Source organism: Hemicordylus capensis, chromosome 2 (genome assembly GCF_027244095.1).
Source record: "Hemicordylus capensis ecotype Gifberg chromosome 2, rHemCap1.1.pri, whole genome shotgun sequence".
In the NCBI taxonomy this organism is placed as follows: domain Eukaryota; kingdom Metazoa; phylum Chordata; class Lepidosauria; order Squamata; family Cordylidae; genus Hemicordylus; species Hemicordylus capensis.
In genome coordinates this window covers 94,080,170-94,096,399 of record NC_069658.1, presented here as the reverse complement: position 1 = coordinate 94,096,399, position 16,230 = coordinate 94,080,170, and the positions used below count along the sequence as shown (strand labels likewise).

Below are 16,230 nucleotides of genomic sequence, written 5' to 3'. Positions count from 1 at the left end.
GCTTATCTATCTATCTACTATATGTGTACAATTGGTACAGAATGAAGCAGCCAGATTGGTCTCTGGGACAACTCAAAGGGACCACATAACACTGGTTTTAAGGGAACTGCATTAGCTGCTGATATGTTTCCAGGTGAAATACAAAGTGCTGGTTATTACCTATAAAGCCCTTAATGGCTTGGGTCCAGGGTATTTAAGAGAGTGCCTCCCTTGTCATGAACTCTGCTGACTGTTAGATCTTCTGGAGAGGTCCAGTCACGGTTGCCACCATCTTGTTGGGTGGCAGCCCAGGACTGGGCTTTCTCTGAGGCTTTGGAATATGCTCCCTGCAGAAATAAGAGCATCTCCTCTGTTATTTTCAGGAAAACCCTCAAGACTCACCTGTTCTCACAGGCTTTTAATTAGAATTAATTTTAATAATTTGTTTTATGCTACTGGTTATATTTCTGTTTTATGCTACTGTTTTAATTGTTTAGTGTATTTCAATCTGTGCTGATTTTTAAAGATAGTGTTAAATTTTGAACACCGCCTAGAGATGTACATATCAAGCGGTATAAAAATATGATAAATAAACCCCTTAAGGGAGACTATTGCCAGCAGCTCTACAGAAGCATTTGACTTTTAAATCTCTATTCTTCAATAAAACTCAGCTTTGACTTTTAAATCTCTATTCTTCAATAAAACTCAGCTTTGCTTTCAAGGAACCTCTCTCATCTCTGTTGCATCCTTCTTGGGATCCTAATTCTGGGGTACCCTATCTACAAACACATTTCCTTAATAACCTTAATTATTAATTTGGCTGCATGCGGGTTTGGACCCCATCTGAGTTAGTTTCCCCACATAAACCAAAACATTGTCACGAAGGGTGGTAACTACCATGATTCAGAGCAAACCTGGTAAGAGAGGAGCTTGTTAGTAGACAATGAGGCTATTCTCACGATCGCCCAAAAGCGGGCTAAGGGAGCCTAGCTCACTTTTGGGTGATTGTGTGCTGCAACGGGAGCCCTACAGGTCCCGGCAGCTAGCCTCCATAAATACCCCTCCCCTTAGATGAGGTTAACAGAGTGAGTGCTCCATTAACCTAATCTTTTTGCTCGTGTGTTGCCGGGGCGTGCGGTGACACATGAGTAGAACACCAACCGGAAGGCTGCAAGCATCCTCCCAGGCTCAGGGGTCTCTCCAGGATGCCCCACGCACTCAGGCGGGGCATCCTGGAACTTCCGGGGGCCGCGTGGCCCCTGATCCCCACAGCCCCCACCAGCTTCGTGATGGAGCCAGCGATCATGTGGACGGCTGATCCAGCTGCGCAGGGTGGTCTTTGGATCTCGCTGCCCAGGGCTGCCTTTTGGCTCTCTCCACAGACCTGGAAGAAGCTCTTCTCACTGATCGTGAGAAGAGCTTCATTTTCTGGTCTGTCTTTAATTTTCCACCTCTGAGATGAATATCTCTTCCCTATACAAAATAGGGAACATCTCTATATGCAAACATAGGCTTTAGTGCTTTTGCAACAAGTACCATTACAACAATCCTCTCCTTCCTCTTCTCATACTTATTAGCTTTACAAGCTCAACTCACAAAGCTGCTATACATTCCATGCTGCTAAATCAATAGGCTATTTAACAACCCACTATTTTACATTTAAGATGAATTTCCTCACATATGCTGTAGCTTTTGGTTAGTTCTTCAGTATTTAGATAATCTAATCACATGCTCCGCTTACAGATGGTATAGGAGCAGCATCACAATAGGGTAAAGTAAAAAATGATTGATGATACTACTACATATATTCACTGCTGCTGCTGCTGCTGCTACTGCTACTACTACTACTACTACTGATATTTATATATGGCTTCACAACAAAAGTTTTCAAAGCAGTTTGCATTAAAAAAAAATGCTTCCCTGTTCCAAAGGGCTCACAATCTAAAAAGAAACATAAGGTAGACACCAGCAACATCCACTGGAGGGATGCCGTTCTGGAGTTGGATAGGGCCAGTTGCTCTCCACTTGCCAAATATAGAAGAATCACTACTTTAAAAAGGTGTCACTTTGCTCAGTTAGCAGAGGTGTTGGTAATATGCTAAGAAATTAGAGAAGAAACAGGAACAAGCATCCATAAATACTGAGGTCCTAGTCAAGGGGCAATTTTTGCTAGACATAAGAAACATGGAAACAAATAATTTGGAACTGATATGGGGAACAGAGATGGGCAACAATCAGTAGTGCTTGGGCAAAAACCATACTGACAGTGAAGGAGTCGCAGATGATTTTCCAGGGTTTTCCCCAAACAACAAAATGTCTTTTTGCAAGAACTCAGCCACCCTTTTCCTATATAAAATCCCACCACTTAGTGAGCATCATTCTAGTTATGAAATATTATTCAAGATGGCATATCTTCATATTAACATTACACAATTTTTGCAATCTAGCAGTTGGCTCGGGAAGCTGAAACACTTGGCAGCTTCTGAAGGATGTGATGTCTGGCTGAGTCCTTTTGGAGATAGGAAAGCAAGGTATCTTCTTACAAGGGAGAAGTTGACAACTATTCCATTGACATCTGTTTGACAGGAGGATGGTTTCTCTCTGTGCCTTACATGCATTTGCTTATGACAGTCCTTTTCTATCACTGAAAATCAGCTTGAAATGTCTGTGTGGAAGTCTTTATTTTATAAAGTCTCCAAAATTTTATTTTATCACTTGCTTTAAAAAAATTAGAATTCCATATCGTAGGCTGGGAAAACTTGAACAGCTCATAAACAGCCTGCATCTAAATAGAATCCTAGGAAGAAGACTCCTTTGTTACTTTTAGATAACAGTGCCTTTAGTAGCCAAGAACAGCTGTGGATAAAACAATTTGAACTTCATCATTCATATAAAGTAAAGTGTGCCGTCAAGTCTGTTTCGACTCCGGGTGCCCACAGAACCCTGTGGTTTTCTTTGGTAGAATAAAGGAGGGGTTTACCATTGCCTCCTCCTGTGCAGTATGAGATGATGCCTTTCAGCATCTTCCTATATCTCTGCTGCCCAATATAGTACCAGTGGGGATTCAAACTGACAGCCTTCTGCTTGTTAGTCAAGCATTTCCCCGCTGCGCCACTTGTGACAGGTGTTAACACAGATTAATAATCCTGATTGTGCAAACAAACTGTATATCTTAGCAATAGCAATAGCAATAGCAATAGCACTTACATTTATATACCGCTCTATAGCCGGAGCTCTCTAAGCGGTTTACAATGATTTTAGCATATTGCCCCCAACATTCTGGGTACTCATTTTACCGACCTCGGAAGGATGGAAGGCTGAGTCAACCTTGAGCCCCTGGTCAGGATCGAACTTGTAACCTTCTGGTTACAGGGCGGCAGTTTTTACCACTGCGCCACCAGGGGCTCTTTTTGCTCGTATCTTATATAATATCTTATTCTTGATGCAAGCTTGAATCTCTTAGCAGCTGGGAAGCATTATTAGGATTGGGACCATGACATGCAGAGAGGGGATATTATTTAACCCTCTCCTTTTGGACAACTATCCCAGAGAAAAAGGCCTTCATCAAGCTGCTATAAGTTTAGAGAGTTTCCATCCTAGGACTAACTGCAGCTTTGTGGGGGCAAGGGAGTAAGTTTATTTGAACCATGGCAGAGAGGAAATGTTAAGTATCCCCTCCTTGTGCACCCTCCCCCATGGCTGCTATTTACATTTTAAAATGCAGACATACAAGGCCAAACAACTCATGTAATGTGACAAGTAGTTTGGCTCTTAAACAACCCAATATCATAATGGTAAGGAAAGAGCAACTGTGGTCTTTCCCCCTCTGCTACTCATGCAATCACAGAGGAACAAGAAGGGTTTCTAGTTTCAACCACTTTTGAACCCTGTAGCTAACCGCACTTTCAGCTGCAGATAGCAAGTAACAGTAATATTTCACTTCCTGCAATGAAAAGCTTCACCTGGAGTTTTTCCAGCCAGCAGGCTTTACTGTGGGATTAATGGGGCGAAGTATTGCAAGTTATGGATATTTCAAATTTGCCTAAAACCCCGACTCAAAAAGTGGATTTTTTACCCTGGACATAAATTGGGTTAAGCTCCAATGAGCAATGAAAAACCCGAATCACAGGGACTTCAACTTAAATTTGGACAATATGTGAACGCACACTTGCCTTTCCATAGTTAATCAAAGTAAAATTGCCGCCTGCAACCCTAAGTGGCTGGGTGATGCAGGGAGGAAGGGAAGATAGTGAACATGTACTGTTTTATTCTTCTCCAAAGTATTCTAAATGTACCAGGGTGAGACAGTGCATACCTACCTGGAGGCACTAAAATATTTAGAAGCCCAGAGAAGTAGTCACGAAAGAAGTGGTCACGTGGGCACAGGGGAAGGTGTCACCCATCATCCTATTCAACAGGAGTCTAAAATTCATAAAACTATATTCTATACAGCTCTCCAAATTCCAGTGATCCTGCTAACTGGGCAAATGATGGCATTTCCCCAATATATTATTTCTGTTTCAATACTATGAAAATGTGAGGTTCTGACAGAACTACTGGAATTAAATACATATTTTGCTCAATGAATTCTTATCATAATCCAACATTTCTTTACAGCTAAGCAACCTGAAGCAAGTTACATTTGTAGATGTGTCTGCAAACAAATTTCACTCAATTCCAATATGTGTGCTCCGGATGTCAAGTTTACAGTGGCTGGATATAAGCAGCAATAATCTCAAAGATCTCCCCCAAGACATAGACAGGTATTTTCTTGTATGGTCTTCGCAATGACCTTTGGTTTTATTGAACTAAGTATTGCATTACCATATTGACTACAATTGAAAGTGGTATAGGTTGAAAGATTACCAATCGTTTGTTGCGGCAGTAATGAAACCTTTTATCTGCCCAAATATACAAGCTGCTTTGAGCTGGAGAGAGGGTGGTAACTAAGCCACATATACTGTCCTGTTATGAAAGCAGATTGTGACTAAGTGTAATTATTTTATGGTCACAATGGTGAGACATGACATTTGAAGTTTTTTTTGGTGGTTTTTTTTAACAAATTTACAATGGTCACATTAATCTGGATTTTGGTATGTATTTTTATATACGTGTGTGTGTATGTGTGTGTGTGTGTATGAATGAGAGAGAGAGAGAGAGAGAGAGAGAGAGAGAGAGAGAGAATCTTCTGTCTCACAGGTCCAGCCTATAATAGCATCTAAAAATATAAAATTCCCTGTTGAAAATTGGGGCCAGTTGTGCTTATATATTGGCCATAAGATAAGGAAAATGATTAATGTGAATAGTTTGTCAAAGAAATAAATTAGCAGGTAATTCTTGAGTATAGTACATATATGAAAGCTGTTTCTGTAAGTCTATTTTTTGTTTATGTTAGATTTTTGGTATGGTGTTTCTTCCTCTCCTCCAGGGAGTGCACATACATTAGAAGCTCTGCACAAATCACTGATGAGGAAGGCAATATATTTCTGTTGTGCAGAAAGCACAGAGGCATAAGCCCCATTATTATAAAATAATAAGCTCTGACATTATAAAATATAAGCGTGGTTATATTACATGGTTTCAGCATCAAAGTAGGTTGGAAGACCCACCCCAGCACCTCACTCACCTACTCCAGCTTGCCTGCTCACGGTTAAGATGGCATTTGTGTGAAGAGGGAAGTGAAACTGCAATGGCTGGCACTTTGTGATCGGCAGTCTTGAGTGATCCAGACTGCTGATCACAGAATTGCCAGCCAGCACAATTACAACACTTCCCTCTTCACAGAAATGCTGCCTTAACCATGAGTCGGCGAGCTGGAGGGGGTGAGTGAGGTTGCTTATATTTTATAATATCTGAATGGAGCTATAGTCTCTCCCTACCCTTGCAAATTCTAAGTCAGATATGCTGCTATTGGCACAATGTTGCTCACTGGGAGAGTGAGGAGGCTATTGTCTTGACTGGTTGCTACTGCGATTGTGGGAGAAACAAGAACATAAGAACAGCCCTGCTGGATCAGGCCCAAGGCCCATCTAGTCCATCATCCTGTTTCTCACAGTGGCCCACCAGATGCCGCTGGAAGCCACAGACAGGAGTTGAGGGCATGCCCTCTCTCCTGCCATTACTCCCCTGCAACTGGTACTCAGAGGCATCATGCCTTTGAGGCTGGAGGTGGCCCACAGCCCTCCGACTGGTAGCCATTGATAGACCTCTCCTCCATGAAGTCATCCAAACCCCTCTTAAAGCCATCCAGGTTGTTGGCTGTCACCACATCCTGTGGCAGAGAGTTCCACAAGTGGATCACACGTTGTGTGAAAAAGTACTTCCGTTTGTTGGTCCTAGACCTCCTGGCAATCAATTTCATGGCGTGACCCCTGGTTCTAGTGTTGTGTGAGAGGGAAAAGAATTTCTCTCTATCCACTTTCTCCACACCATGCATGATTTTATAGACCTCTATCATGTCTCCCAGCAGTCGTCTTTTTTCTAAACTAAAAAGCCCCAGGTGTTGTAGTCTTGCCTCATAAGAAAGGTGCTCTAGGCCCCTGATCATCTTGGTTGCCCTCTTCTGTACCTTATCCAGTTCAACAATGTCCTTTTTAAGATGTGGTGACCAGAATTGTACGCAGTACTCCAAGTGTGGTCGCACCATAGTTTTGTATAAGGGCATTATAATGTTAGCCATTTTATTTTCAATCCCCTTCTTAATGATCCCTAGCATGGAATTGGCCTTTTTCACAGCTGCCGCACATTGAGTCGACACTTTCAAGGAGCTGTCCATCACGACCCCAAGATCCCTCTCCTGATCCGTCACCGACAGCTCAGATCCCATCAGCATATACTTGAAGTTGGAGTTTTTTGTCCCAATGTGCATCACTTTACACTTGCTAACACTGAACCACATTTGCCATTTTGTCGCCCACGCCCCCAGTTTGGAGAGATCCTTTTGGAGCTGCTCACAATCCGTTTTGGATTTCACTACCTGGAAGACTTTGGTATCATCTGCAAATTTGGCCACATCGCTGCTTACCCCTGCTTCTAGATCATGTATGAATAAATTAAAAAGCACAGGTCCCAGTACAGATCCCTGGGGGACCCCACTTCTTACTTCCCTCCATTGTGAAAACTCTCCATTTATACCTATTCTCTGTTTCCTGTCTTTCAACCAATTAGCAATCCACACATGTACTTGTCCCCTTATCCCATGACAGCTAAGTTCCCTCAGGAGTCTTTGATGAGGAACTTTGTCAAAAGCTTTTTGGAAGTCCAGGTAGACTATGTCAACTGGATCACCTTGATCCACACACTCGTTGACACTCTCAAAGAAGTCCAAAAGGTTGGTGAGGCAAGATTTACCTTTGCGGAAGCCATGCTGGCTCACTCCCAGCAGGGCCTGTTCTTCTAGGTGCTTTACAGTTTTATCCTTGAGGATGCTTTCCATCAATTTGCCTGGAACGGACGTTAGGCTAACCGGCCTGTAATTTCCCGGATCGCCCCTGGATCCCTTCTTAAAAATCGGTGTTACATTTGCCACTCTCCAGTCCTCTGGTACAGAGCCCAATTCCAGGGATAAGTTAAATATTTTAGCAAGGAGGTCGGCAATTTCACATTTGAGTTCTTTGAGGACTCTTGGATGGATGCCATCCGGCCCTGGTGATTTATTAGCTTTCAGTTTTTCCAGACAGTTTAGAACATCATCCCTTGTCACTTCTATCTGACTCAGCTCTCTAGCCTCCATCCCTAAAAAGCCTGGTTCAGGAGCAGGTATATACTCAGTATCCTCTGCCGTGAAGACAGATGCAAAGAACTCATTCAGCTTCTCTGCAACCTCCATATCCTCCTTAACAATCCCTTTCACTCCCTCATTGTCTAATGGTCCAACTGCCTCCCTGGCAGGTTTCCTGCTTCTGATGTACTTAAAGAAGTTTTTGTTATTCCCCTTGATACTTTTGGCTAAATGTTCCTCAAACTCTCTTTTTGCCTCCCTTATTGTCACCTTGCATTTCTTTTGCCAGAGTTTGTGTTCCTTTCTGTTCTCTTTGTTTGGGCAGGCCTTCCAATTTTGGAAGGAAGTCTTCTCCCCTTTACGGCTTCCTTGATGGTACCCGTTAGCCATGCTGGCATCCTCCTGGACTTAGTGGTACCTTTCCTCCTTCTGGGTATACAATCTAACTGGGCTTCTAGTATTGTGGTTTTGAGTAAACTCCATGCACTCTGGAGCAAAGTGACTCTCCTGATTTCCTCCCTCAGCTTTCTTTTCACCATACTCCTCATTTTGGAGAAGTTTCCTCTTCTGAAATTCAAAATGTCTGTGTTAGACGTCCTTGGTGATTCTCTCCCCGCATTTATGCTGAATTTGATGGCATTGTGGTCACTGTTCCCTAAAGGGTCGTTGACACTGACGTCACGCACCAGGTCCTGGGTGTCACTCAGAATTAGATACAAGGTTGCCTTCTCTCTGGTTGGTTCCATGACCAACTGTTCTAGGGCACAGTCATTTAGCGTATCTAGAAATTTGACCTCTTTGTCCTGACTTGAATGTGAATTTACCCAGTCTATGTGTGGGTAATTGAAATCACCCATAATTACAGCCCTGCCTCTCCTTGACACCTCCCTGATTTCCTCCTGCAACTACCAGTCACTGTCAGCATTATGATCCGGAGGGCGATAGCACGTCCCCACCAGCACGTTCCCTTTCCGGCCTTGTATGGTCACCCACATGGTTTCTGTGGAGGACTCCAGTCCACCTAGGTTTTCTGGCTTGTTAGATTCTATCCCTTCTTTAACATACAGTGCTACCCCTCCTCCAAGGCGCCCCTCCCTGTCCTTTCTATAGAATTTATACCCAGGGATAACAGTGTCCCACTGGTTCTCACTGTTCCACCATGTTTCTGTTATGCCCACTATATCTATTTCTGCATTAGCAACCAAACATTCCAGCTCACCCATCTTGGCTCGGAGGCTTCTGGCATTGGCATATAAGCACCTACCTATACACTGAATTTCTCTCCTGATGTATGCTATTCTTTTGACTCTTTGACCTGCTGGCACAGGCTCCTGTCTGCTCTTTATGCAGTTCTGCTCTGTCCCTTTCTGTTTTATCTGAATCCTCTGCACCCTCACACTTTAAAGGATGGCATTTGCCAAACCGGATACTGCCCATCTCCTATTCCCCAGGCATCATTTTAAAAGCGGCTCTGCAACCTTTTTGATTTTAAGTGCCAGCAGTCTGGTTCCATCTTGGTTCAAGTGCAGCCCATCCCTTTTGTACAGGCCTTGCTTGCCCCAAAATGTGTCCCAGTGCCTAACAAATCTAAACCCCTCCTCCCGGCACCAACGTCTCATCCACGCATTGAAACCCCTCAGCTCTGCCTGTCTCACTGTACTTGCGCGTGGAACAGGTAGCATTTCTGAGAATGCTACCTTGGGGGTCCTGGACTTCAAAATGCTACCTATCAGCCTAAATTTAGCTTCCAGGACCTCCCAACTGCATTTCCCCACATCGTTGGTGCTGACGTGCACCACGACAGCTGTCTCCTCCCCAGCACTGCCTAGGAGCCTGTCTAGATGCTGCGTAATGTCCGCAACCTTCGCACCAGGCAGGCAAGTCACCGTGCGGTCAACACACGGGTCACAAACCCATCTCTCTATCCCTCTAATGATCGAATCACCCACTACAAGGAGGCCCCCACCCCCCAGAGGAGTATCCCCTGTGTGAGAGGATATGGGCTCATCATCCACAGAAGGGGTCCCTTCTAAAGGAGCATTTCCCTCTTCCTCAGACCGATGACCTCCTTGCCCAAGACCTTCATTCTCCCTGACAGCAGAGGAGCTACCAGCCCTGGAGTGGGATGCCTCTATCACATCCCTGAAGGTCTCGTCCACATGCCTCTCTGTCTCTCTGAGCTTCTCCAGATCCGCCACCTTGGTCTCAAGGGAACAGATTTGTTCCCTGAGAGCCAGGAGCTCCTTGCACCGAGCACACACCCATGACTTCTGCCCATGGGGCAAATAGTCATACATGTGGCACTCTGTGCAATAAACTGGGAAGTGCTCCTTCCCCTGCTGACCTATCTTCATACTGTTTTTGTTGGCTGTTTACAGTATTTAGGGAGCTTATTGTCCGTTTATTAGATAGTTTATTAGGATAGGTCTCAGCTGTATTGGTCAACTATTTAACTGTCCAAACAGCCTTTCCCAAGAATATGAGGGATACGAGGGAGGGATATGTACTTATGTTCTCTTCTCCACCAGGCTCCTTGTGATCCTTGTGATTGCAGGGGCTTGTTCCAGGCTCCCCCACACACTTCCCGCTAAACTCCTGCAAAACTCCTACATCCTGTTTGCTATCCCTGTGCGCTATGCTCTGTTCGCTATGCTCTTGGGCCTTCACCTCATATGTAGAGTAGCCTTCCAACAAGATGTGAGAAGGATATAGAAGTGAGAAGGAAGGCTCTGTTCGTGCAAGGCAACCACTTGGTTGGCCTAGAACTTATGGGCTATCTATCGTACCGACAAGCACTTGGCTAGTAAATAATATAAAATTATCAACTATATTGTATTGTGCATTAAACTATGTAACACTATTCATCTCCTCAGGCTAGAAGAATTGGAAACTCTTCTTTTACAGAAAAACAAGCTGACCTATCTTCCACATGCTTTGGTCAACTTGCCAAAACTCAGTTTATTGGTAGTGAGTGGTGACGGTTTGGTTCAGATGCCTACTGCTATATGTGAATCAACCACTGGTTTAAAGTAAGTAAATAAAACAGAAAATTGATAATAGGTAGAGTTTATCCTTTCAATTATTTTTTTCATGGGATTCTCAGTTTATTCTGATGGATTCTGTGGTGGTTTACTGTATTCTGAGAGAACCATGGATTAAACCATATACTCCAGCTCATTATAATCCATATAATCCAGCCACAATGAAGAGGAGAACCAAAGTGTTGTCCGAACTGGCCCCCACTCAGAAGCAGTGGTTCTATTACAGAGAATTGGCAGTTGTGCTAGCAGCATTACCATATGTATCCCATGGTTGTGAATCATAACCACTCACTTTCTACGGCAGCAGCCCTGCTTCTGAGTCTGCAGCAGTGGCACCACACGTTCCACCATTGCCACTAAGCGTGTGCTTCATGTTAGCCATCTATTATATTAATTCTCGTAGACGTGCCTCTGTGGGGATGCGTCCCGGCAACACAGCAGATTGGCTGGGCAGTGGAGGCGCCGGATTGGCTGGTTGGCCGCATAGGGAAGTGGCCGTTTGGGGAGGAAAAGAAAGGCAGGAAAGCGGGCAAGTGGAGAGGAGAACTGAATGGACTGGGGCAGAAGGGAGGGGAGAGAAAGCGGGGGAGCCTGGCTGGGCAGAGACAAACAGTTGGCCGCTGTGGAAGATGCTCTCTAGAGGGAGGGCTGCAGGAAGGAGCTGGCTGAACTCTTGGCGGCCCGACACCAGGGACTGGAGGAAGGAGGCAACGGCCAGCAGGGAAAACACAAGTAGGCTAAAAAGCGGAGGTGGGGGGGGGAGCATGAATGAGAGAGAGAAAAAGAGAGAGAAAGAGGTGGAAACGGAGGAGGGAGCAAGCTGGGGCAGAAGGCTGGGGAGGAGGGGACTGAGGCAGAAGGATTGGGGGGAGGGGAGTAGGAGAATTGGCCAGCCCACGCTGGCAGGCCTGGCCTGGCAACCGGTGGTGGCCGCAGACTCTAGCGATTGAGAGAGGCAGGTGGCGGGGGAGACAGAGCGAGCGAGAGAGGCGCACAGGGGGGAGAGACAGAGCGAGCGATAGAGGCGCGCGGGGGGGAGAGACAGAGCGAGCGAGAGAGGCGCGCGGGGGGGGAGACAGAGCGAGCGAGGCGCGCGGGGGAGAGACAGTGCGCGCGAGAGAGGTGAGTGACAGCGGCGCGCGGGGGAGCGACAGCGTGAGCGAGAGAGGCGTGCAGGGGAGAGACAGCGCGAGCGAGAGAGGCGCGGGGGGAGCGACAGCAGCACACGGGGGAGAGACAGCGCGAGCGAGAGAGGCGTGCGGGGGAGAGACAGCGCGAGTGAGAGCTGCGGGGGGAGAGACAGAGCGAGCGAGAGAGGCGCGGGGGGAGACAGAGCGAGCGAGAGAGGCAGTGTGGGGGGGGCAAAGCGAGCAAGAGAGCTGTTGTGGCGGGGCAGAGTGAGTGAGAGAGCTGTCGGAGGACCAGCCAAACAAATTCTCCCAACTAACCCCAAAAAGGAAGTGAACTACTGCACAGATGCTCTGTGCGGGTTCAGCTAGTTAATATTTATTAAACGAATGCAACATGAAAATATTAAAATATGTGTCTGACAAATATAAGTAGCATCAGGAAAATTATACCCATCTGCTTCCAGGCTAGATTGACCTTTAAAGCCCTTCATGGCTTAGGGCTGGGGTATCTGTCAGACTGCATTCATATGAACCTGCTAGGGTCCTCTGCTCGGCATCTCAGGCCCTGCTCATGGTCCCCCACTAACAGAGATTCAGATTGTGGGGACTAGAGTGGGCCCTTTTGGTTGTGGCCCCTTGACTTTGGAACACCCTACTGGAAGAACTTTGCTATGTTCCATCTCTGTGTTTTAAAGAAATGATTGAAGGCACACCTTTTTAGAGAGGGCTTTAAATATTTTATCTGCTGCTTATATCTGGTAGCTTTCTTAGTTTTTAGCTTTTTATTTATAACTTTTAATTTGAAACCTTTACAATTTGTAACTTTTAAATGTGGTTTTTGCCTGGTCTTTTAACTTCTTAAACTTTATGCATTTTTAATTGTTTTATATTTTATCTGTTTTATTAATGTTGTAAGTTGCCCCAAGCAGAAATATACTGGAAGGGTGGAGTATAAATATTTTAAAAAACAAACAAACAAATACTTCCCAGTGCTGTAGTAGCATGCAGGCAACAAGGGGGTGGGAAGGAGAGAGACCACCTCTTGCTCCATCCTTCTACCAATTTTGAAGCAGCAGCAAGCAAGGTCAAGAATCTGGAGGCAGGCAGGATTGGAGGAGTAGACTTCTTTTCTGGTTCAGATTAAAATCTGAGCTGGAGAAGAATTACTCGTGCTAATCTTCTATTTGATATGAGCATTAGAAGTTGCAGTTTTCTGACCCACAAGATAATAATGTTGAGTTTCACTTCCAAAGCATGACTACACCTGCAAGTAATAATACATAGCATATGTGATTTGTTCAAGGTATTTCACATAGATTATCTCAGGAATCTACACAACGGCCTTCAAGGTAATCCTGTTATCCCCATATTATAGATGAAGCTGGTAGGATATTGTCCTGCCAAAAGTCAGCTAGTAAGTTCATGACTGTGGTGAGATTTGAACCAAGGACTTCTTATTCTTAACCACTAAATAATGCTATTGTAGTTGGCATTGCTATTATTATTTATTACCACTTTTCAACAAAAATGTTGTGGTGTCCATAGCAAGAGAGAAAAAGAGAGAGAAAAAGTGTGTCCTGTCCCGAAAAGCCTCACAATCCTTTAAACAGTAGTACATCTGCTACTCACCTGCAGACTTGACTACTGCAATGTGCTCTATGTGGGGCTGCCTTTGTACGTAGTCCGGAAATAGCAGTTGGTTCAGAGTGTGGCAGCCAGGTTGGTCTCTGGGTTATCTCGGAGAGACCATATCACTCCTATCTTAAAAGATCTACTCTGGTTGCTGATAAGTTTCTGGGCAAAATACAAGGTCTTGGTTATAACCTATAAAGCCCTAAACAGCTTGGGCCCTGGGTATTCAAAGGAACGTCTTCTTCGCTATGAACCACAGCACCCATAGACATCATCAGGAGAGGTTCATCTGCAGTTGCCACTGGCTTTGGAGGCTTTGGAACACGCTTCCTGCTGAAAGAGGAGCCTCCCCATCTCTTACAACTTTTTAAAAGGCAGTCAAGGCACATTTGTTCACCCAGGCTTTTAATTAGATACTGTTTTAACAGTTTGGTTTTTAATAGTTTTAACCTTTTAAACTTTAAATTGTTGTAACGTTTTAACCTTTTTATTTGTTGTTTTTATTGTTTTGTTGTAAACTGCCCAGAGACTTGCACTTTGGGCGGTATATAAATATGATAGATAGATAGATAGATAGATAGATAGATAGATAGATAGATAGGGGGGATCACAAAGAGACACCCATTCTTGAATATGACTAAAAGGTCACATGCAGGAATGTGACAGGATGGGATTACAAATCTAACAGGTAATAGGAACTATGTGCATTTTGAGATCTGTAACATATCACTATGTATTATTACTATGTTTTCAGATAAGCTAATGTCTTTGCTAGCTCAGTTAATTCTATAATTGGTACTTCCTGAATGCCAGCAAATTCAGCTAATTCAGCCAGCCATGCAGATGTGGGAGGAACAGAACTACTTTGCATCTCATAGATGAATCTGGGGACTTATGCCTTCTTAAACCTAGTGAAATTTTTCTCATGTGTTTAAGTACTTATCCTGTGTGTGTGTTTTAATGTATAATGTATAAATTTAAATGTTTACATGCTCCACAGCAGGTGGGATGTACACCTTTTGACTCAATAATTAAACATATGTTCTTAGTGTTTTACGGGTCTGCTTACACAAGGCCACTTCTGAATTAACATTTATTATAGCTAATTAACATTAAAAGCCTGTGGCTTATGTGCCTATGAACAGAGTAGCAATGTTATGCCCACAGATAAATTTACTGAGCTCTGTAACAAAGTAGGAAGAACAGAAAATTTATAGGGCAATAAATCATTTGGTGTAGAGCAAGTTACAGTCTACTCATGATAAGACACATTATATAACCCCCTCCATACTAATATTTCATCTTCTTGCAGATTTATAAGCCTCAAGGATAACCCTCTTGAAACAACCTCATTTCAAGAGATTGAAGAAATAACAGAAAGTGACCGTGATCGTGAGCTGTTTGAAAAAGAATTTATGAAAGCCTACATTACAGACATAAAAGAAAGAGGTACACTAATTTTTCATTCATTCTAATGCATAGGATGCTACTTCAAACAGGTTTCCTGGATACATGGATTACTAAACGTTAATTGGCTTAACAAAATGTTAATGCAAACTGGTTTTAGGAACATAGGAAGCTGCCATATACTGAGTCAGACCATTGGTCTATCAGCGGCTTCTCCAAGGTTGCAGGCAGGAATCTCTCTCAGCCCTATCTTGGAGAAACCAGGGACAGAACTTGAAACCTTCTGCTCTTCCCAGAGCGGCTATATCCCCTGAGGGTAATATCTCACAGTGCTCACATGTGGTCTCCCATTCAAATGCAACCAGGGTGGACCCTGCTTAGCTAAGAGGACAAGTCATGCTTGCTATCACAAGACCAGCTCTCCTCTCCTGGGTGTACTAGAAAAATGTTATTTATCCTGTTATTCCATGTGAATCATGCAGTGAAGAATCTGTAATCTGTCACAAAGTCGGGATTCCAAGAATATCAATGATTTCCTTTGTTTAAAAGATTGTATTTACCTGAATCCAAGACTAGTCCCCCCCCGCCCCCTGTTTTTTGATATTACAAATCAGGATTTTGTCTCAAATCCCGAGTCCTGTTCTTTTTGAGTGAATGCAGGTATAGCCTATATTTAACCCCCATTTTAAGGGGGTCATCTTAAATTCAGAGTCGTCTTCAATTCAGGTAAATATGATAAGAAGTCACTAGCTGTCATGAGTTGCATATGAAATGTGAAAGACACATCTGAAAAATGAAGCTTTGCAGGTAAACCCTTTAAGTTCTGGAGGTCTGCTTTCCTCTCCCACAGGGCCTCAGTCTTGTTCCTTTCTGGTTATATTCCCTAAAACACACCCTGCCCCATTAGTGAATAGTTCTCAGCAGACCAGTACCTATTCCCATATGTGCCCAAATTTAAAATGCAGAATGAAAGACTATTGAGCTTCACGCCTGACCACAAAAGGGCCTAACTGTTCAGTCTTTGCAGTTGCCCTGTTCTTTATGACCCTGCTCTTTCCCCCCACTATGTCTGATGTCATTTTTTTGTTTTACTATGGATGTAGGGTTTTTTGTTTTGAATAATCATGATGGAAGCTACTAGCATCATTATTTTCCTCTGCATTCAGCAGCCAGATTTTAAAAATCATGCAATCTAAGTTACTCCCCATTGCCATTTTTATAATTCTGCCTTTAACAGTAGCATGGCACAGAAATTAAGCAGGTGACACATTTCCGTTTTTGGAGATAGGTGCTGGAAAAAGCACTAATCAGGCTGCTGTTA

General features: G+C 44.0%; 1 protein-coding gene across 2 annotated transcripts in view; it reads left to right on the top strand.

The window, feature by feature from the left end:
* LRRC2 (leucine rich repeat containing 2) overlaps nucleotides 1-16,230 on the top strand; it is a 117,629-nt gene that overhangs the window by 90,281 nt on the left and 11,118 nt on the right. For both annotated transcript variants that reach the window (XM_053287831.1, XM_053287830.1), the window contains exons 6-8: nucleotides 4,597-4,742; nucleotides 10,573-10,728; nucleotides 14,815-14,951. In XM_053287831.1, coding sequence (XP_053143806.1) covers nucleotides 4,597-4,742; nucleotides 10,573-10,728; nucleotides 14,815-14,951 — 439 coding nt within the window. The remainder of the gene's footprint in view (nucleotides 1-4,596; nucleotides 4,743-10,572; nucleotides 10,729-14,814; nucleotides 14,952-16,230) is intronic.